At 38.3% G+C, this 23316-nt stretch overlaps 1 protein-coding gene across 4 annotated transcripts in view; it reads right to left on the bottom strand.

Annotated features, from left to right (window-relative positions):
* ZNF451 (zinc finger protein 451) overlaps positions 1-21907 on the bottom strand; it is an 88236-nt gene extending 66329 nt beyond the window's left edge. Inside the window, exons 1-4 of one of the 4 annotated variants that reach the window (XM_045057685.1) lie at positions 21644-21907; positions 21010-21093; positions 11795-11875; positions 226-10287 (exon numbers count right to left, since the gene is read on the bottom strand). In XM_045057685.1, the coding sequence (XP_044913620.1) occupies positions 8791-10287; positions 11795-11875; positions 21010-21093; positions 21644-21664 (1683 nt within the window). In that variant the 5' untranslated portion in view covers positions 21665-21907 and the 3' untranslated portion in view covers positions 226-8790. Of the gene's footprint in view, positions 1-225; positions 10288-11794; positions 11876-20444; positions 21338-21643 lie in introns of those variants that run through there. The other 3 variants (XM_023254076.2, XM_045057683.1, XM_045057684.1) reach the window with 3 other exon arrangements.
* Positions 21908-23316: the final 1409 nt, after the last annotated feature.

Raw genomic sequence — 23316 nt, 5'->3', positions numbered from 1 at the left:
AACTGCACTATTTAATACAAACTCAAATTCCAAAGCCTGCTTATTACTGCTCATTCTAAAGCCGGGGTCCACAGTTCGATCTGAAGTTTGTACTCCCAGAAGTTCTGTTTACCAGAAGCCTCTTCTGCCCAACCTATGGCTCAAACCATACCCCAAAATAACATTTTGAAAAGCAACAATTTTTCTCAAGAATTTTATATTCAAATACAGAGAGAGCAGAAGGGATAAACACAGCAAAGCAGTACAATATTTATTTACCATCTCCAGCAGCAAAGCTTTGGAACCAGGAAACAACCCTTTTATACAAAGCAATCATCTTCCCACCCCAAACTGGTTATTGTTTACAAATACAAAGTACACAGAACATCTGCTTTATATGAGCAAACTTAAAAACATACATACAGATATACCCCATTCTGTAAAGTACTTTATTCATTTAAGAAGGCCAGTAACCACCAAACGTGTTAGGTAAGATTCTTCTTCCTGTATTGTCTTTTCGGTAAATTGCCAGTATCTATACTTATAAAAATCCCTCCTGGGAAGAATGACATTGATTCTCCTTCAGCACAGGACCACAAACAAACAAAAAAACAACTTTGGAACTCGGGAATTTTAAAATATCTCTGAAGCTGCAAAGGGGGAGTTATAGCTTTAACCCTGAGTGCCACTGCTATATCTCTGGCACAGAAAGAAAAAGGATGAATTATGAAAAGAGAAAAGGTGACAAAGTGGCAACAAAAGCAAGAAAAGAAACTCCAAACCAGAGAAAAAACAAACAGGAAGTTGACAAAATGTGTTCTGGGTGCTGCTGGAGATACCACTGGCACAAGGTTCACAGGTCTTTCTTCAATACAACACCTCCAAACTCCAATGAAGCAACATTTTTAGAAATATCTTCATTTTCCCCAAATCCACCCTCAAATTATCTATAAACCAACATACAGGGAGATTAGCCACATTTAGCTACACTAAGGACACAATGCCAATAGGAGGTCATGAAGTATACAACTGTATACCCATAATGTAACATTCCACTTCAGTGTCATCATCCTGTTCATCTTCAAAGTTGTTCTCTACCGGTGCCTCAGTTCTTTCTCCACTACTTGAGCTGTCTATCCCTGGGGCTGGTGGTGCACTGACCAAAAACCCTCCTTTGGCTCAGTTCAGAGAAGAAAAAGAATTGTTCTAGATGTCCACAGGAGACTATGGTACAAAGCGAACTCCAGACAGACTACTTCTATAACCTTACAAGTAACAGCTATACAAACTTGGTACACTTTGAATAAGTAGGAACCAATACATTTTCATGGGTAATTTATCCTTTTTCTTCAGCTGCATCTCAAACTGTGCCCCATAAAGGCTGTTCCTTACAATTCTGAAACCAGATGTGATGTTCCACATGCCTTTGTATGCACTGATTCATTTCAATGCCTGGCTCCTGATTCTCCGTTAGTCCAACTGGCTCTTCTCTAAGCATGTTCCAAACCCCAGCTCAAGTATTTACTAAGTAAGAAAAGCTTCCTTGATCCCTCTAGATGGCCCTCTCTTTTGCTCCAACCTCATCACAGACAATCCTCTAAACAGGACAATTACATTGTATTGGTATTTCCTTCTCTTAAGAGAATACACCATCTCTTATGAACTCCCAGTACCCCCAGACTTTCCTCAGTGCCTGCCTGCACATAGATATTGATAATGATGATAAAAGTTTGTTGCCAACATAGACACAAAGTGACAAAACAGCATCCATCAAAAACTGTATACACGTACCTACATATCCTAGCTCTTCATTCTACATTCTTTTATTTCTTATTATCATAAGCATTTCTTAGCTTGCACTTGAGAAAAGCAACTATTTTAAATATGCCTTTCAATGACTTAGTCCATTGATGGGTTTGCAATATAGCTTAATGGTTGAGCCTTAAAAAACTGTAAACAAGGGGAACATGATCTGATGACAAGAACTATTACATGCTATTAAATATACATCTTAAATGTACCTGTACTTATACCCAATACCATCCCACAGTTATATCTATGAATGTGTGTAGAAACAGCACAACTATGAAAGAAATCTATATTTGACTTTTGAGTTTTCAAAGTACTTCTGCGCATTACCTCATTTGAGAGTAGGAAAACTGAGGCTCAGAAAATAAATGACTTGCTAATACTCGGATCAAGGTCTTTGAATTTAAATACCATGTGTGTTGCACCATTCCACCTTTTTCCCTAGCCAATATCCTAAAGATGCCAGCAAAAAAAATAAAATTTAAGCGTGTATCTGAAACAAAATGGATATAACAAACAAAAAAGGTAGGAAAAAAAACCATGACTAAAATGATCAGTGCTGAAAATGAATGGAATACATGAAACAAGCCAATGACCATGCATCAAGAACAATCTTAGTCCCACACAGTGAAATCTCAATGGGAAAACTAAGAGGGTAGGGTTTCTCGTCTGACACATGAAATGACCAGGAATTAGTTAATATAAGACATCAAATACTAAGGGATGAGAGTACAACCATAAACACAAAGTTTAGGGAAGAAAAAGATTAGTGTGTCAAGTTAGCTCATCAGAAAAGTTAAGACTTTAGTAGAGCCTTGAAAAATACAGAGGCAGCCTAGTATAATGCTGAATTCAGACTATGGAGGAAGAGTCTATATTCAAAGCTTGGTTTCACCAATTGAGCAAGGTGTTTAATGATGTTTCATTTCCTCATCTGCAAAATCAGAATGAATTTCTTCCTCAAGAACGCCTTGTAACTTCTAGCACACAGCCTAGTAAATGTAAGCTCTATAAATGAAAATTTTCTCCTCTGCTTGCTTCCCAGGTAGGAAGACAATAGTTAGACTCAACAAGGTGCTTTCAAGATCTCAAAATATATTTTTGCTAAATGTAAATAGGAGTTGTTATAAGCCATTAGACAAAGACCAACATGCATGCAACTCTTGCTAAGAATCTAAATGAGGTTAATAAAAAACTGACTAGAACCAAGGCAGAAAGGAATGGGCTGCACACCTAACAGCTGGATATTTAATGTAATTAAATATGTTCAAAAAAATGTAACTGAAAATTTAAGACTATTTAGTGACTTGAAAATGTATTCCCCCAATCGTCCACATCATTGTGCCCCACAAATTAAAAGTGGTATAGATAAAAGGGACCACAAACATGATAGTTCTTATAGCACATTAGTGTTAAATGCACACTAAGTAGTGTAAAACAGCCATCACAGATAAAAGTGGGAGTTAACAAGAGGTCTAACTGTAGCCCTTCAAACTCAATGACGTGATAGAGCTACTCTTATGGGCAATGAAAGAAAACAGAAAACATAGATAGCTCATGGGAAAAAAACAGTATCAAAGTAGGTCTTGTAAGAAGACTACTAACAGAACTCATAATAACACCTGAAGCATTTAAGATCAAGGGAGAAATTTAAAATACCACTAGATATAAAGCATTTACTTTCACTTCTACCAAAGAATATAGTTAATTAGGATTATTAGAAAACTCAATACAACTTGAGAGATCTCCAAAGTCCTAAAAGAAAGTACAGACAACCTGAGAATTCTTGTTGAATTCTTGACAAGGCATCAGAAAATCCAAGAGACCATTTAAAATAGACAGTTATCTCAATAAAACATGTAAAGCCCTTAAGACCTGGAGAAAACTAGTTAACTTTAAGATACACTATATGTCAGCACTGTTCTATAACTCCATGGTAATGGGCTTAAAATTTTTTATGAGAGGATGCAATTAGCCATAAACCATATGTAATAATACATTTGTGTGAAAATTATAAAATGAGAAAATACTACTATTAAATGAGAAAGCATTTAAAACTGATGAAAGTTCAATAGCCAGAAAATAATAGTTCCAGAGACTGGACTGGCTACTTTTAAAAAAAAGGACATTAAAAAACAAGACTAGAAAATCTCTTACAATAATGCTGAAGGCATTGTATTTAAGTATACAAAGCCACATCAAAATACTGGCTAGTAATTACTGGTAGAATAAAAAATATAATCTACATCAAAGAGATTAGGGGAAGATCAGACATCCTTCCAGAAAGATGTGTTACATAAGGGAGAAGAAAAGATCAAATAAAGAATGAAATAACCGATATGATAACATCAAAAGGACATGGTTGGACTGTGATCACTTCCAGATATATCCCACTGGAAGCAAACATAATTTCCAGTAATAACATAACTCAATGATACCAAACACGACTATAAAAAGTTTTCATTACTATAAAGTCAAGCAAACAAAAAAGACAAAAATATTACAAAAATATTGTCCCACTAATCAATAAGAAAAAAAAAGATTTAATAAAACAATATTTCATCATTCATACAGGACGGGAAATTTCATAAAAGAATTTCTTAATGGCTTACAAAACTCTTTATTTCTGGAAAAATAACTAAAATATTTGCATTCAAAAGCGATCATCAGTTAAATAACTTCCACCTGTATATTTTAAGCGAAAAATGGAAGGATGGGTTTGTGCATCCACAAATGAAAACTATACAGAATGGACCTGGCGAACTGAATGGCATGCATAAGATGAACACAGATATCACAATCCATTATTGGACTAGCCACTAACATTAAGAATGGCAAATTTCAAAAGACGAGGAAACATAAGCAGTGCAAGTCTGGGGCAAGATATGCCTCACGTTAAAGAAAAAAAAAAGTTTTCAATTATTGCAACCTTTATAAACTATTCCTACAAAGACCTAATCCATGATTTCTAACCTTCATCAGAATCCCACTAAATTACATCCTCAAGAATAGTGAATGTGGCAGTTAAAAGTCTACTTATCCATGTCATTTAACTCTGTATCCAATTTTATAGCTAGAAGGGATTCTGGATTGTGTCTATTCCAACCTCCTTGTTTTAAGTACCTGAGGTTATCCTGGATGTACTGGACCCTTAAGGACATTATCAATCAGGTCACTTAGGTATCATTCAGTAAATTATTAGTATAGTACTAATGTAACATACTAAATAGTATCCAAGTATCCTGAAAGACTTTATGCTCCCCTCAAAATGTCATTTTGAGGGCTACGTAAATAAATGGAATTATTAAGAAGCTGCCACACAGTAAGAAAAAAGAAAGTTTAAATACAATTACATTGATAAGTTGTCACATCGTCTGAAAACAAAGGATAAAGTATCAGGAAATCTGCTTTTCCTAAAGTCCTTGTTTCTTCTTACCAAGCAAACACTTCCACTTATCAAATATAAGTTGTGTTATCATGGCTTAGAACAAGGTTAGATAGACAAATGACTCAATCAGAAAACCTAGAACCTGCAGAAAGAAAACAAAGCTGCCTTAATGCCCAGGAAACTGAGCCAATCATTAATAACTAAAAAGAACTACCATAACATTATTTAAATAAGGGGGAAGGGCATACTCTATAACCTTCTGAAATGGATCAACAGTGCTATAAAGAAAACAAATGAACATTCAGAAGGAGAGTACATTTAGATAGTGCAATTGTACAGATGATGAATAAACTACAAGACTCCAAAAAAAAAAAACAAAAACAAATAACTGTACAGAACTCACATAAATACCACCAGCAACATATGCAAGACACCAAAATGTTAAGTTTTAAGCAGGGTGAAATTTAAAAAGGCACTTCATATAACAATGGAAACTGTTTCTCTGTACACAGTAACTGCAAGAAATCATATTGTCTTCACATATATTTTATGTCTAGTTGAGAAAAAACATTTTGAAGAAAAAGGATCATTAGACACATCCCTTTTGAGAATACCAAATCATTAAATTTGCAATTATCCCAAAGCTTCCCGAAAACCTAGAGATATTTAAACAGGTTCACCTAATGGAGAATTTTTGTGGCAGGCTCTGCCCATGGCAGGCACGGTAAGAAAACTTACTATCTAATTGTGAGTTCCATATGCTATTGGGGTTGTCTCCCTACAACAAGACGCCATTTTTAGTTTTGTAACACCATTATCATTCAAGTATGCCAGAGAAAGATTTTTAAGTAATAAGTTAAGAATACTGTTTCTTCTGCAGTCAAGAGACTGATCTATAGCTAAAAGCTGTTCCCATTTACTGCATTCTGACAATCCCCACTCAACTGCCAAATCCAAATCCCTTTCAGAAGTTACCCAGTCAACAATTCGGGGATTTCTTTTCGCTTTTAGGAAAATTCTCTGGAGATGCTTGAGTCTATCAACTGGAGAGTGGTAATGCAATTTTAACTTTACTACTGAGCAACATAAATAACACAAGAAGAGAACAGCAATGCTGTTTTATAAAATATTTGAGGAGCTATACAACGTAAATAGAGCTAACACGAGTGAACTGTACACTTAAAAACGGTTAAGATGGTAAATTTTATGTTGTCTTGTCTCTAACCACAATTAAAAACAAAAATTTTAAAAGGAGGCGTGCGTTAAGTGGAAGTGCCAAAGCAGTTTCAGAGAATCCCATCTTCACGTATCATTTTTTGATTCGGATTCTGGAAAGTAAGAGTACCTCAAAAATCATCAAATTTGTAACCCACTATCTGATTCAGGGGAGGAAAGGGGAGAAATGGACAAGTGGGAGATTAAAGTAGCCTTAGCTAACTCAGAACTATGTGTAGCCATATAGAACAGTTCCAAGGTCTCTCTCTCCACTCAATTCACCTGTGACTAGTCCTTTCAAAAAAGAAGCTATATAGTGCCATGTCAAGGGCACATGAGACCACTTAACTGATGTGATACATATCAAACTATAAAAATCTTTATGATTTCTTAGGCCCTTGTGTCTTTCAAGGTAAATGTTAAGTCTAGATATGACCAAATGTGCAAGATCATCTCCTCTATCAAGTCTGTTAAGCTTAATCTACAAATGGGACCAATACAGTACTCTGAAATTATCTGACAAAATAAAATAACTTTTTCTAAGTAGGGATTTATGAGTCTTCAACCTCTGTTGCGCCTTCAACAATCAGACAGAGGAAGAAAAGTAGTAAAAAGGGTACTGAATATAGTTACAATGGAGGGGGAATGAGCTTCAACTATTAAAAAGTGGGGCACTAGGGAAAATGTAAATCACCACTGTGCAAGAACTACGGCAGAAATAGAAACCACATGAACCCTAAAACAGTTATATTCCACTAACAGTAGATCCAAAATATTTTGACCAAGCAGATGAAAAAATGCAGATGTTTTACAAACTAAGAAGATACAAAATGTTAAGTCTGTTGATAAAAACAATTTTTTGGGGGGCTGTCAAGCAAATAATACTAGGTGATGGACTCTGACCCCTCAAACTTGACACTTCTTCCATTTTTGAAGTCATGCTGCGAAAACGAGGATCTAAGGACTGGTATACTGCACAGCCACTGCCTTGAGATTAAAAAGATACTGTGGAATATACAATTGAGGTATCTGCTGCCAGTTCCAGAATTGTGAAGAACTATTAATGGAACCAACTTGGAGCAAAAAGATAAGTCGTCTCTCATGATTAAGAGTCTGACTAGAATAAGGGACCAATAAACCAAGAACATGTTACTGAAGTCTTGATTTCAGACTTTTAAGAAATCATTACTGGATGTTATCGTTTAAACAGATATCCAGAAACAGAACTGCATGAGATGTTCTCTTTACTACATCCATAGTTATACTCTAACACTTAAGGATTCTCAACATCATCTATTTGATGGCATCCCTCTTTATTACAGTAAGAGGACCAGATTGTCAGGCATGTTTGGAATTCTCCTATAAGAGTTCAGATTTGCATGCCTGGATTGTAGAACATCCTTTATTTCCAGGACACTAATGCACATTTCCTTTTTGTGTTTAGAGTGATGAATTATCAAGCTCAAAAAGTTTAACTGTTTTAGAAGGTAGGTTTGTTTAAGAAGGTCATCTTGGTGAAAGGCCTAGAATATCCTGAGAGAACACCATGATGGGTCTCACAGCTTGTTTATATGTGAGAGCTTGACAGGTCAAAGACTTAGGCCATGACGATAACAAAGAATTCTCTCACATGTAGCTTTGAGTGGTAATGACACTGTAGCCATCAGTCTTGATACGGACAGTTACTGTGAAAATTTTTAGAGATGTTACAAGAAGGAAAGTCTTTTTCCAGCTGGTGTCCACAGTAGACCTGTAACATCTAGCCATCCTACTGGAAGCAAACTGGATTTGGCAAAATTTGATTTGTATTCCAGTTCTTGACAGAGTTGCACGGTTGATGCTGAAGTCTCAGAGAGCTTGAGAGTAGTATGGACTCTTGAAGAGTCAGATTGTCCTGACATAAACAGAGCACAACAGATTTGTCATTTTGTGAAGATCTGACAAGGTGAAGCCCGAACAAGGAAGCACTGATGACATAAAAATGAAGGATTTGCCTCTGGCATTAGTAAACAGAGACCTAGTAGCAGGTTATTTCCAGGCCCCAGATCTGCTAGTCCTCAGTTTACCAGTAAGATTTTCCTGAGGAACAAATCATTTATATTTTTTTAAGCACAAGAGGATTCAGATTCCTGAGTACCCTCCTCTGAACTTACTTTGGACCAGAAATAATGGGTAAACGTTTGTCCAACCCTACTCAGATGGAAGTCTCTACTGTCACTTGGCCAATAAAATATAAGTCTCTATCTCAAAAGTCTAGAATTACATGTTAGCTGTGATAATTCCAGACATGCATTTATTTTCTGAGGTGACCTCCTACCTGTAGATCCTGTTTGAGTGGGGAGGAACAAGTAAAATAGTTAGGATCTTGGATGACTACACTGCTGAATGCAAACAGGTTATTAATTCTTGTACCCATGGCGTTCTGGAGATTCTCCCTTTTTTCTATATCTATAGGGGTGGTTTCGAGGTTTGTACCAATCTCCTTTGGAATATCCTCTATTGTGATAATGTGCTTTCTGATCATGACTATAAAAGTATCGATGTTGGTTATAGTATTTGTTGTGGTCTCTATAATCATTTTCTTTTATACTGTTTTCTTCTGCAACAACAGCATTTACATCTTGTCCAAAGAGAGAAGTACCATCAAAGGGTAAGTGTGAGATCTTCTCCTGGGTTTTCTTAGTGAGAGATGTAAGTCGGAGCCAGGCTTGTCTTCTGTAGTCTATTGCCATGGCCATAACTCTGACTACAGAATCCATTATGTCCCTAGTAGTGCAAAGCTGCCAAAGGCCAGCATCCATACCATCCGATATTATACATCTTGCTTTTCCACGATCAAACTCTGGGTCATGAACCAGATCCTCCATGTCTTCCCAGAGTTTACGCTGATATTGAGTCATATAGGCCATGTAACTAGCAGCTCGGGCTGCAATGGAAGCAGCATGGTAGAATCTACAACCCATGACCTCCATTTCTTTTGAGGTAGAATCTAGAGGAGATGTTGTGCTTCCTCTTTTGCTGTGCTCTAGTGCTTCTACAATAGGGCCCTCGGCTGGTGGATTTGGTTGGAAAGGAGAGGTATCCTTGGCCACAGGATATACTCTGTGCCCCATGAAGGAAGAAGGATGGCAATCAGCAGGGTCTTTAAAAACCTCAGTGGTGGCAATTCTCAGAAGAGGATGCAATGGAGGAACCAAACGTTTCTTAGAGGTCACATAATCAGATTTCCCTTCACATGATTCTGCTTCAGATTGTAATGTTACTCTCTTTATAACACCTCTTTGTTCCATTCTTTTCAAAAGACCTGTGAAACTAGACTGACTGGGATCAGTTGGCTGCCCTTTGTCATCAGCTGAGGGGGACTTGCAGTCAGCTTCTTCATCAACCGTAGATAAATTTTCATCCTTGGAGGTGGAGATGTCCCATGGAACTGAGGAGTTCTCACTTGGCCTAGAATGATGGAATCTAAAACAGCTCCTAGACTGCAGATCACGTATCACTCGTGACATCTCAGCCACCTGTGTCTGAAGATAAAGGATGGCATCTTGTCCATGCTGTGAAGCTGAAGAAGACTCTACAGGTAAATCCTCCTTGACCTCTGAAGAGGCCAAAGATTCTTGGGGGACCAGAACTGGAGATGAAGGCAGAGTCTGATAATTTTGTGATGGTTTAAGTGTCTCTGTCTCAGAAATCTTAATATCTGAATTATTTTGATCATTTTTCTGGTTCTCCAATGGGTTCTCAACAGAAGAAGGTTGAGAAACTATCCTTTGTGGACTGCTGGTGCAACTCCCAGAGGAGGAGCTGCTGTCTCCAATGGGAAGAGGAACACTGCAGCTAGAGCACATTTCTGGGCGATGATTCTCAGAGGATGGCACCTTAGACTCAGGCATTCTCTGGGTTATCCACATGAACAAGAAAACCAAGGAAGAAAAAAAAATGCTTTTAATATGTTAACTTTCAAGTGCAGAGATGCATGACCAGTAAGTAGAACTCAATTTTTTAAATTATTATAACAACAATGAAAGATGCAATCCACTACAGGTCTGCAAGGGGATCATAGAAGTCAAAGCCACAAGCTTCACTACCCCCAAAACCCAATACCAACTACTGGCAATAATCTGGCACTCTATTAAAAAAGAGAGTAAAAACAAGCCCAGTTCAATTGGTGCCATCTTAGCCTACTGCTCAGTCTTCTGCTAGGACAAGAAGAGGTGGTGAGACTACTGGTGATTAACAATCTTTTTTTTAAAAATCCCATCCAATGTATGTAAGTCAACAAGGAGAAGTTTATAATAGTATAGAGAACTTGGGAAAAGTTCCACTGAAAATCACACACACAAAAATATTTCTCAAAGTCCCCACTGAAGAGTCACTTTTAAGTCCTTTAAAGATTCTTGTTCCCTCTCCATGAATAACATAAATGAATAATGATAAAACTTGCCAGTTGCATAGTCCTACTTTATGGTTTGTAGTTTCCAAGGAGCTTACATAGTATGTATTTGTCACTTCATTTTGTCCTCACAACAACCCTGTGAGGTAGGTATTATTATCTGATAAAGAAATTAAGATTAAAGGCTACTTAATTTATCCAGAGTCACAAAATTACTAAGGAGTAAAGCTCAGGCTAAAACCTAGGCATACTGATTCCAAGTCCAAGTCTCAATCCCTTGTAACATAAAGCAAGAAGTATTCCGGCCAGGAGTCTCCAACCCATCAATCCATCAAGACAATAGCCCATTAATAGAAACTTGGGCTAAGACAAAAGAAAGACAAGGTTGCTACAAAGGGCTCAGCTAGTCTGGTTCTCAGAGTAAGGGAAGTATTAGTTTAAGGGTCAGACCCACAACCAATAAATCACAGGTAAGAGAAAAAAAAAAACCCTAAATATGTGAGGAATAGAGAAGGTTAAAAGGAATGACAACTGAAGTACTATACCACCTATAACCCTTCCCCACATTCCATTTTCTAAAGGATCTTCACACATCCTCTCTTCCAAGATAAAACAAACTTTCTGTGGCCACATGGTTCTGGAAGAAAAGGATCCAGTTATACATGGCACCTAAGGAGAGATATGAAAGGAGAAGGGCACAAGGAGCCAAAACACTTGCAGTTTTTATTCCATTTCCCTTTTATCAGATACCATCTTCAAGTCTTAGAACTTTGCTGTATCATGTTATCTTTTCACATTCTCACTGAAAGTAAAAAACAAAACTGGAAGTAGGAGATGTTCTGGGCAAAGGACTCAATGGATACCTTCTATGGCTCATTCTATAGAAATGGGCCATTCACTAAAGTACTACAGCTCCTAAACACAGCCATCATTGACTTGATAATTGTCTTACACAAGGCCTCTTAAATGACTAAAGTGAAAGAAATGCAAATCAAATATAATGTACTTACATCACTATGGGAGGTGCTAGGCTCTTCATCATCACTGCTGATCAGATCAATGTATTCCAGAACAGGTCTTAACGGTCCTTCCTATGAAAGAATCAAGCAAATTAACAAGTCATGTAGTTATTCAAACTAAACCAGTCACTTAAAACAATCACTTTTTTTGTTGGGACTGGCAAGAATTCCTCTAAAGAGGCGGCCTATGGGCGCCAGAAAATAATTAGAACACACACAGAAAAATATTCAGAGTACATGAGTAAAAAATGATATTGGGGCACCTGGGTGGCTCAGTTGGTAAAGTGTCCGACTTCGGCTCAGGTCATTATTTCACACTTCATGAGTTCAGGCCCCACATCAGGATGCTAAGAGCAGCTTGGGCCCTGCTTCAGATCCTCTGTGCACCCCCACCCTTGCCCCTCCCCTGCTCGTTATCTCTCTCTCTCAAAAATAAAAAAATAAACATTAAAAAAAACTAATGACAAGATCTAAAAGGAAGAGTTTAAACCTTGGTAGAATATTAAGACAATGTTATTCTTCGGGGAAGGATTAATAATAATAAAGGAATTAGTGCTATAAGGACACAGATATGATTCAATGTTTTTTAGATGGGATGAGTATTAATTACCTGTTAGATAACCACACTCAAAAACATATGGTTCTCTGACTAACAGCTTGGCTTTATTTCCCACTCCTATAGTCAAACATCAAACCTGATTCTTCTCCATCCTGCTTCCAACCATACTAACTGCATCATATATCAGGCCTTGAATACTAGGCCTAAAAGCCTAGATTTTATTCCATAGGCAAGAGGGAATCAATAAATACTAAGATAAGGAAAACATGAGTACTGTGCTTTAAAATTAATCATGTAGATGAGTATGGAGAGTGGGAAATGCAGGGTAATTAATCAGTCAAATAATGCAAAAAAAAAAAACAGCAGCAAAGAGAACAGTGTTGTAGTATATATACAAGACAATCCATGGGTATTAAAAAAGAAAAAAAAGATTGGCTATAAAAAACAAAATTCCAACAATAAAAAGGAATCAAAGAAGTCCCTAAGGTTTCAAGCTTGAACAACCAGCTGGATATATCTGGAATTCAGAAACAGGAAGCCGACACTCTTTTGAACATAATGGGTTGATGTACCAGTGGCACACAAAGTTAACTGGCAGAAGCCAGAAATGCAGGGCTGAAATCTGGATGTACAAACATAGCTAGAAATACAGATTTGTGAGGGGTTCCTCTAGAAGACTAAATTGAACTATGATATTGCTAACAAAGGAAACAATGAGGAAAAAGAAGAAATGTAATGAGGCTCTCGAGGAAATGCTGGAATTTTAGGACTCAAGAAGAGCTAAGCAGGTAATCAAAGACTGAAGAAGAATCAGGAATGGATAAATTCAAAAACACTAGAGAATCCTCAAAAAGTTGTCAATGCAAAATGCAGTAAAAAACATGGACAACCAAAAAAACTGCCACTGAAATTGGCAACAAGATTTTTAAATGCCTGAAAACAACTTTCAAGAAAGTAGCAAGCATATAAAAGCCAGGCTCTAAAATATTAAGTAGAACATGAGGCAATAGAGGCGCCTGGCTGGTCAGTCAATGCAGCATGCAACTCTTATCTTGGGGTTGTAAGTTTGAGCCCCACGTTGGTTGTAGAGATTACCTAAAAATAAAATATATATATAAAAAAAAAGAGGCAGTAAGGCCATAAGTAAAGAATATTATTTTTTAAATTCCAATATGTTGAGAATAAGAGAAAGGAACACAGGAAGAGAATATAGCTGAGGGAAAGATTTCTTAGGATGCAGAAAGCTGACTGTTGGCAAGCCAAAGCGATCTATTCAGTGGATAAACTAACAGAGAAAGACTAGAGTCAGGACACAGAAGCTAAGATCTTTAAATATCCTCTTCCATAGAAGAGACATTCCGTCTCAAAGATAAGTTGTTTCTCCCTTAGGCTACAACTTCTCCTCAAGCAGAACATTGCTATCCTTGCAGACAGGTTTTATCTAGGCACTATGATAAAACCAGAGACCAGAACTTCAGGACAGGGATCATGTAATAAGTAATTAAGATTTTTGCCTGAGCTGTAAAAATGGAAGTTTAAAAAAATGTTTTTTATTTTTTTTTAATGTTTACTTTTGAGAAAGAGTGAGTGAGCGAGCATGAGCAGTGAAGGGGCAGACAGAGAGGGAGACACAGAAGCCAAAGCAGGCTCCAGGGTCTAAGCTGTCAGCACAAGCCTGACGCGGGGCTCGAACTCCCGAACCGTGAGATCATGACCTGAGATAAAGTCAGACGCTTAACCAACTAAGCCACCCAGGTACCCCTAAAGATGGGAAGTTTAGAAAAGAGGATATTCTCCAATTATGGTCAACAGAGAAGATTCACCTACCTTCAGACTACAATCTACCACTGTTATTGTCAATGTTATACATTCAATTCAAGGAAGTAGAAGAAATAAAAATATGCTAGCTTCTCCTGTTCTAACACCTTAACTTTGGGCTCTTCAAGAAATGTGCATTAGAAATTGTTATTACATGTCCATAGCAACAGCCCACCAAGAAAGTCTCCAGGTTACCAGAAATACACAGAGGGAGAGGCAGAGAGCTCTTCCATAAACAGAGAAAAAAGAGACAAAAGAAGATAACAGAGTACAAAGCAAAAAGTAGAAGAGGAACCCTCCCCCCCACCAAAACCCCCAAAACCCAGGATAAAGAAAATGGTCACAGATGGGATTTAAAAACAGCTGCAGAAATAGCAGAAAATAGCAGGAGCAGGAAATGATGAAAGAAGACTATTACAAATTTACTGCTAGGGTGAACCATTAGACTGATATGCAACCAACCATTCCTGAACTAGCGAAAAATGACAACTTCATATGATTCACACTAATTAAAAGAGTAAAAACAATCTGGGTAGGAAATCCAAAAATGAGAAAAACCAAGAGTCATTTAGAATATTTATTGATTCACTCAGCAAATAATTATGGGTTTATACGTGAAAGAATGGTAGATGACGATGACATGTATTTGAGACCACCAAAAAAAGCAGAGGCTGAGTTAAAAAATAAGAGAAGTAGGGGCGCCTGGGTGGCGCAGTCGGTTAAGCGTCCGACTTCAGCCAGGTCACGATCTCGCGGTCCGTGAGTTCGAGCCCCGTGTCAGGCTCTGGGCTGATGGCTCAGAGCCTGGAGCCTGTTTCCGATTCTGTGTCTCCCTCTCTCTCTGCCCCTCCCCCGTTCATGCTCTGTCTCTCTCTGTTCCAAAAATAAATAAACGTTGAAAAAAAAAATTAAAAAAAAAAAATAAAAAATAAGAGAAGTATCCCCAAGGAAAATATTACTTATATGCACACACTCTAAACTTTAGTTACGGATATGGAAAAAATGCCACCATAACGAACTTAAAGAATCAAAACATTTTAGTATTCCATTAATTTTACTACTCATCAATAACATTTGTCTTTGAGCCCTATACAGGAACTGTACTAAACTTTTCATGTAAATGATTCCATTTAATCCCCAATTACTTTATAAGGTGAAACAGTGAATTATTATTATTATTCCATTTAACAAATGAGAAAACTAAGTGAGGTACACCTGATTCTCTAAATATATAACCGGCTGTGTGGTCACTATAATTCTGAGGTTAAGTTCAAAGTATACACACTACATTTTTTTTTTAATTTTATTTTTAAGTAATCACTACATCCAACATGAGGCTTGAACTCACAACCCTGAGATCAAGAGTCACATGCTCTACTGACTGAGCCAGCCAGGTGACCCTACATGCTTTTTTAAATCAATCCCTTATTACCTAAGTTTTTAAGACACTTTGTCTTCCTTCAAAAAGAGAAAAAAAGACTTCTTGCTATTGCCCTCAAATCTGAGTAACTCGTAACACTAACCAAAAAATAAGTTATTAATTCCCCATAAGAATGTGTATTATGTCAAGAAACATTTCTTAAAATGTTTACAGTGACTGCCTATGTTCTTAACAAGTATAAATGCATGCTGTCCTCCAATTAAAGGCATTTTATTTGAATTTGCTCAATTCATCAACTAGTTAACCATCATTCTCATCATCCCTTTTGTACCAATAACAAAATCAAAGGATTCTACTCCCGAAGGCCGCACAATTAGGGCCAGGAGCACAGGCACAAACAAAACAGTTTAGTAACACAGCTGAATTAATATTAATATTCTAAGTAAAAAAAAAAAAAATTAATGACACAAAAAGCTTTCATTCCTGTTACTGGAAAAATTATTATCATACAAAACCAAACACCAATTACCTACAACAGTTGACCCTTGAAGAACATGAGGGTTTGGGCTATGACCTTCCCTTCCATTATGTAATTGAAAATCTACATACAGCATTTGACTTCCCAAAACATAACTACTAGAAGCCTACTGTTGACTGGAAGCCTTACCAATAACATAAACAGTTGGTTAACATGTATTTTATATGATGTTATTATATACTGTATTCTTACAATAAAGCCAAAAATATTACAAAAATCATAAAGAAAATACATTTATAGTACTGTAAAAAAAAAACTACATACAAGTGGATCCACGCAGTTCAAACCCACTGTTCAAGGGTCAACTGTAAATGGAATATAATGTCAATACACTAAGATATGGACTGTAAGAAATGTAGTTTACCCAAGTCTAAAAGAATATGGATTTGAATAACGGTGCAAAACTCTAATCTAAAATTTTAATAATGCATGTGTTTTTTCAATAGATTTCCAGTTACAGGATCAGGGATATAGTTTACTTATGCAATCCTGCCCAGTTCAAAAATTCCAAGTGGTTCCCATCTGCCACTTTTAGTCCACAATTCAAAATCTACACTATCTGGCCCACCCTTTTCTCTTTCACTTTAAAAATTTTTATCCTCCAAAACTACACAGCATCTTCCCTGCTTTCCCATTTTGATGCCTTTCCTTATTTCTTTTCAAAATGCTCTTTTAAATACAAATACTAAATGTTACCTAGGCCAAAAAGGCTTCCTTTATTTTTTTATATAGCACGGGTACTTTTTATAAAATAACTACTTTCTACAACCATTTACACAGTTCTCATAACCTATATTATCTTCCACATTGAAATATGGGCACTTACAGGTAGGACCTATTTTCAATTAATCTTTTGTAGTTCTAGAGTACTTACTTCATGACTTTGCATATCATGAGCTCCAACATTATTTTTATTTACTGAGCTAATTATAGGTGCAAGACACCCAGTCAAGATACCTTCACATTTGTGCCCATGACTCTTACCTACTGCAGTTTAAGTATTATCACTTGACCTATGTGCTTCAGAAGCTACTGATGAAATTATACCTTGATTTCCTTCACTATTTCCATATGTTCAATGATTCCACATTATACCAATAATCTTGACTTAAACCTAAATCTCATGTGCTATTACCAAGATTATAATAGGTTGCCTTTGTGTCTCAAGTAGCACTGTGAAAAATCATGTCATCAGCTCTTGGCTAAAACCATTTTCTGGGAGTAAATTAACTAAAATATACAAAGTTTCAAAGAAAGACAGAAAGATGGTGGCTGAATAAGGGATCAGAAAAATATTCTCAGTTTTCAAAAGCTTGTGTTAACACCATTTCACTTTTACGAAAGACCTACACTGGTATCAGGTTTCACTAACTGAAGTAAATCTGAAGATTTTCTCTTATACAAAAAACAAACAAAAAAAAAGGATGCAAAACAGCAATACTGTACAGCATTTGTTTTGCAGAAAACCATTTCAGAGGCGGTGTGCACCCCAAGCAGCGAGAGTACCACTGCCAAGCTGCTTCCCTGTGAACTAAACTCAGCATTTCACAGCTTTGGATTATGTCTGTAAACATCTGTACTTTATCTCTATTTTGGACATCCATTAGCAAGATGTGTTTTAAGGTATCAGAAAAGCCAAAAAGAGGTTATTTTTGGGGTCGGGAAATGCTGAAAATTTTTCCATATAAGTAAATGGTAACTGCTTCTTTGCTTTAGACCCTCTTAGCTTATAAAGTTTTCATAGGTTTCAAATGTTTCTACTTTACAATAACTGGGAGTGGTGGAGATACACCTGTATTATTAAACTAAACAGAAAATGAGAGCAATATCCTTAAATAAAAAGTTTTTGCTATGGTAACATTCTGTTTGAGATCACCCAGGTATTGGCTTTGCAAAAATCAAACAGTATACTTCTAAACCGTGCAGTTCTCTGTACGTATATTTCAACATAATTTAAATGAAAGGGATTTATTATCCTTATTATTATTTCTTTCCTTCAGCACACTGTTTGGTTTCAGGCTCTATATTTTGCAAACCACTGAAAGACTGCTGTGCCACCATGTGATCAAAGACGGGAAAATTAGATTAATGAGCGTGAATTAAGAAATCCAAGCCAGAGTAGAGCGTGAATTAAGAAATCCAAACCAGAGTAAATCAAGAAGCAACATTATAATGCCATTTTTGTATCTGAAGAAATCTTAAGCAGAGAACAATTTGTTATCTTTACTGGATGAGCATCACCTAAAGGAGTCAAGGATAAGATTAGTTTACAGAGAGAAGTAGAAGGCTCTATCTCAATTTATTTTAAAATAGAATTAAGTTATCATTATCATTTAAGTGTTATCACTAAAAATGTAGAAGCAATGTTTTTCACAGATCTCTTCTAAAACTGTAATTGTGCTTAATACATATAATTCACTTCTCCATTTGGAACTATCAGAACTTTGAACCTGTATTTGCCAACAGGGATAAATACAAGGTGTTGTATCAAGGTGCACACAATACATTATATTTTTTAATTTTTTAAAATGTTTATTTAGTTTTGAGAGAGAGAGAGAGAGAGACAGACAGACAGAGCATGAACAGAGGAGGGAAAGAGAGAGAGGGAGACAAAGAATCTGAAGCAGGCTCCAGGCTCCTTGCTGTCAGCACAGAGCCCGACGTGGGGCTTGAACTCACAAGCCATGAGATCATGACTTGAGCTGAAGTTGGATGCTCAATCAACTGAGCCACCCAGGTGCCCCTGCACTATATATTTTTTATTCTTGACACAAAGATGTAAGATATTCTCTACATTTAAAATTAAAAGAATATTTTTAAAAAGTTTTTTTTTTAATGTTTTATTTGTGAGTGAGTGAGCACTTGCAGGGGTGGGGCAGAGAGAGAGGGAGACAAAGAATTTGAAGAAGGCTCCAGGCTCTGAGCTGTCAGCACAGAGCTTGACATGGGGCTTAAACCCATGAACCGTGAGATCATGACCTCAGCTGAAGTCGGATACTTAACCAATAAACCACCCAGGGGCCCCTAAAATTAAAACAATATTTCAAAAATAAAGAGTATTTTAAACTTCAGCTTAATACATTATTATACTTAAGTTACATACATGCTATACTATAATTTTTTATTCCACAAGTACCAAAAAGTTTTTCAAATCTTATTTTTATAAATTCCATCTGTGATTCTCAACCCAACACCCATAGTTTATAAAGAAGTATATCATTCTTTCATATACACAAATATCAAGATGAATATTCTCCAAATACCAATATTCAGGAACAACCTGAAATATTTGTCCTAAGAAGCCATAGAATCCTGTTACCAACATACTTCAGTCCACTGTTAGGGCACCTCGGTGGCTCAGCTGGTTGAGCATCCAACTTTTGATTTCGGTTCAGGTCATGATCTCAAAATTCATGAGATCGAGTCCTGCTATCAGCACAGAGCCTGCTTAGCATTCTCTCTCTGCCCCTTTCCCTGCTCCCATGCTCTCTCTCAAAATAACTGAACAAATACTTTAAAAAAAAAAAAAAGAAAAAGAAAAAGTACATCTGAAACTAATTTAACACTATGTTAACCACACTAGAATTAAAATAAAAGGACAAAGGGCACCTGGGTGGCTCAGGTGGTTAAACATCTGACTCTTGATTTTGGCTCAGGTCATGATTCCACAGTTTGTGAGATCAAGCCCCACACCAGGCTCTGTGCTGATAGGGTGGAGCCTGCTTGGGATTCTCTTTCTCTCTCTGCCCCTCACCCTGTTGCATGCTAATCTGCACTCTCTCTCTCACTCTGAAAATAAATAAAAGGAAAAAGTACCACATGCACTAGCAATGGTGAAGACAGCCAAAAAAATGATCTCGTGAAAGACTCCTCAATAAACCAATTAAAGACAATACAAAAATGGTTTCACCACGATGGCCCTAATGTTGGGGTATGTAGAGGATATCATTTAATAACCAGCTTTACAAACTGTCCCAAACCAACAAACATAAAAACACTACAATCTATTAAGAAAAACTATACACGTTTCACAGCAAACCTCAACTACAGTATTCAGAAAATGGTTTAGAGTAGAAGTATTCTCTAACTAACTATGATACCACTTTAAGCCGAGCCTTTGCAACTCTTGACAGTTTTGGGTGAAAATCATCTCCAAATACGTCATAACCCCCACTCTGCCTAAACCAAGGCTTTACAAACTGTGGTTCAGAGATTCTTATGTCCTTTCATCTTTCCAAAAGGAAGACTCCTAGGTCCCACCTACAAATTCTGAGTCAGTGGGTATGGAAGGGTGAGGCCCCGCAATCCGCACATTTACACTTGGTAGTGCTTAAAGACCACTGACCCGAAGGGACGAAATTCTGAAAACTATGTGTGTTCCTGGTGATGCAGGGATCTGCATATGAACATCAACTCCGGCACTATGCTGTAACAAACACCATGATCTCACAGGTCAGGGAAGTCTTCAAGCTAGTCGCCTTCATGTTATGCAGCTACATAACGCTCAGATTTTGAGTTCTTGCAAGCCTTCTTGTTCTCTACCTCCTTCCTCATCATCACCTGTCCTCTCTCCCTCGCCTGCATCGTCATCTGTTACAGGACAACCTTGTCCCTCTTGGAAACACGCCTAGACTAAGCATTAAAACAGCGCTAAGTAAACGCACGAGAAGCGTGATGGAGTGTGAGCACCACGGACTTTCGGCAGTCTTTGTGACGGCTACCGCAGCTGCTCAGAGGCCTCTTTGGGTAAATTTCCTAATCCTACGCCACGCTCCCCGGTGTCTAGTACCTATCGGACGTTCATACACAGTCGCTCAATGAGGAGTGGACAGGTGCAGTACAATCACATAATGGCTTACCACGCGCAGTCTTGGAACTCTAGGAAAAACCCGAATGTCGTTGCTACTTACACTAACAAACTGAATGTCATCTTCATTTTCATCCGTTGTTGACTCAGATGCCTCGGGCCCAGCTGGAGGGACAGATTCTATTATCTATAAAAATAAGCCAAAACACGCTTATCTATACAGCCACGTACTTGGTGGAAGAGACTTTCCCAAAAGGAACGAAAAAGAAAGAGCTTTTTAAAACAACGAGCTCTTGAGGAAACCTAACAGCACAACTGCATGCAAATCCGACTAAGAACAGAACTCCATGGAGTCGCGTTCTGCCTCTGCAGACGCGGAGCCATGGGGAGCGGACGCCGAAAACGACTCCCCAGCCCCTGCGAATTCCCCTATCTGCTCGAGGAGGAGGGATGCGCGCTCACCGCCGAAGGGCGATCCTGTCTCAAAATGTCGCTCTCGCGGGCAGAGCGGCGACAACAGGGAGCACCGGGGCCGGCGTAGGGGACCGGGGGCGGCCGGGCGGCCATTGTTACCGCTGGGTCGTCGTTCGGACCCGCACCAGGCCCGAACGCTGGGCTCGGCCCGAGACGCCGAGGCTTTCGCCCCGCGGGCGCACAGCAGGCCGCACGCTCAACAAAACACAAAGCCCTTTCGCGGCGCGGCTGAGAACGCCGCGGCCCGACGCTCCACCACTCACCTCGGACCCCGGGTCTCCCATTTCTCCGACGGCCTAACTGACAGCACCACCGCTGCTGCGGTCCCCGCCGCCACCGCCGCCGTCGCAGCTGTCCCCGCCGCCACCGCCGCCACGACTTCCCTTCCCGCCCAGCACCGCTTCGCGCCGCCGTGACCCGCCCCTGCGTGAGCGCCGACGCCGCCGACGCCACCGACGCCGCGGGCGGAAAGAGGTGCGAAACCGCTTCAAAAGGGGAGCGGCCGGCTCTGGCCCGCTATCCCCCGGAGTCTCTTTCGCACAGTCCCGGCCTGCCTTCTCCGCGCCGCGCAGGAACCTGGGAGTTGTAGTTCTAGTGCCGCCCGAGACCGTCCCGGCGTCAGTAGCAAACCGCGGAAAAGGACTCCAAAGCATGGCGCACACATTTTGCCACGCTGACGTCAGCTGCAGCTTTGCGGAGCCGGGGGCGGGCTAGGTTCTGTTTCATAGTGAAGGGCAGGAACAGGGATGTGGAGGTGTGTTTGCAATTGGGTATTGTATGGGTGTGGAGACGAAGCTCACCGGTGTCAGTTTTGGCCTAATGGCGGATGATGGCGATTAAATTCTCATATTCCTTTTTTATTTTTGTATTTTTTGTGGTGGGCCCGAAATGTAAAGGTGTAGTTGAATTTTGAGATAAAGAAATCCGAGGTGTCTTTGTTACTCACCTGTTCCCTAGCTTCATTCTCTCAGCCATAGCATGTATTAATACACCCGAGTAGGCAAATTGAGGACCAGAGTTCCAGTCTCCAGGTTGGCCTGAATAAAACTGGCGAAGCAAGAATCCAGGGAGCCGAGGCCTAGCTGACTATCAGTAAGCTCTAGGCCAGTGAAAACATGCGCTGTTTAAAGATATTCTCAGAGTATTACCTTACTAAAATAGCTTACTTTTTTTTCAGCGTTCATAGTCAAAAAGCAGTCTTTAAAATAGTTGACTCATGTTTACTTGTGTGGTTTTTCTCACTTTAATGTCATACAAAACTGTCCGGCTTTTTTTTCTTTTTTTTTTTTCTACACCAACAATTTTGAAAAGAACTTTTAAAGTCGGAAAATTCTTTTAAATTTTCAGATGCCTGTTTTTGCCTATGTCCAAACCTAGCTGATTATTTATGCCTACAGTAATTATTCTTGGTATTTGTTATTTTCTGCTTTTCCAGCAAGTGCTTTATGACTTCATTTGCTTTTCTGCCTAAGTTTGAAAATTCTTGAAAATTTTGAGAATAAAAGACTGATTACAGGTAGGAATTAATGGGTAAAACTATCGGAAAACGAGCTTTCTCTGGCTGGAGCTCCCAAATTCTCATGTTCTTCAATTCAGTTGTCAATGCAAGGCTTTCTCCTGAGGACATACCTTAGTCTGTAGGAAAATATGTATGCAAAATATTATTTATGACAGGTTTGTAATAGAAAAATTGTAAAACATTTAAATGTCTAGTGACTGGAAAATGAAATGGTTAAACTTTGGGATGTATTCTGCTAATATAATTCTATAGTGTTTTCATCTCCATTGAAAATGTGTAGCTAAAATTTCTAAAATCCTGTTTTTCAAAAATGCAAGACAAGTAATATGATAAGAACCATGTCAACTGCCAAGAAAACCATGCCTGAATTAGGAAAACTACTTAATCATCAACAGTAATTTTCTCTGGGTAGCTAGA

This window comes from Felis catus, chromosome B2 (assembly GCF_018350175.1).
Source record: "Felis catus isolate Fca126 chromosome B2, F.catus_Fca126_mat1.0, whole genome shotgun sequence".
Taxonomy (NCBI): domain Eukaryota; kingdom Metazoa; phylum Chordata; class Mammalia; order Carnivora; family Felidae; genus Felis; species Felis catus.
The sequence above is the reverse complement of the archived record's forward strand: the minus strand, read 5'-3'. Positions and strand labels throughout refer to the sequence as shown.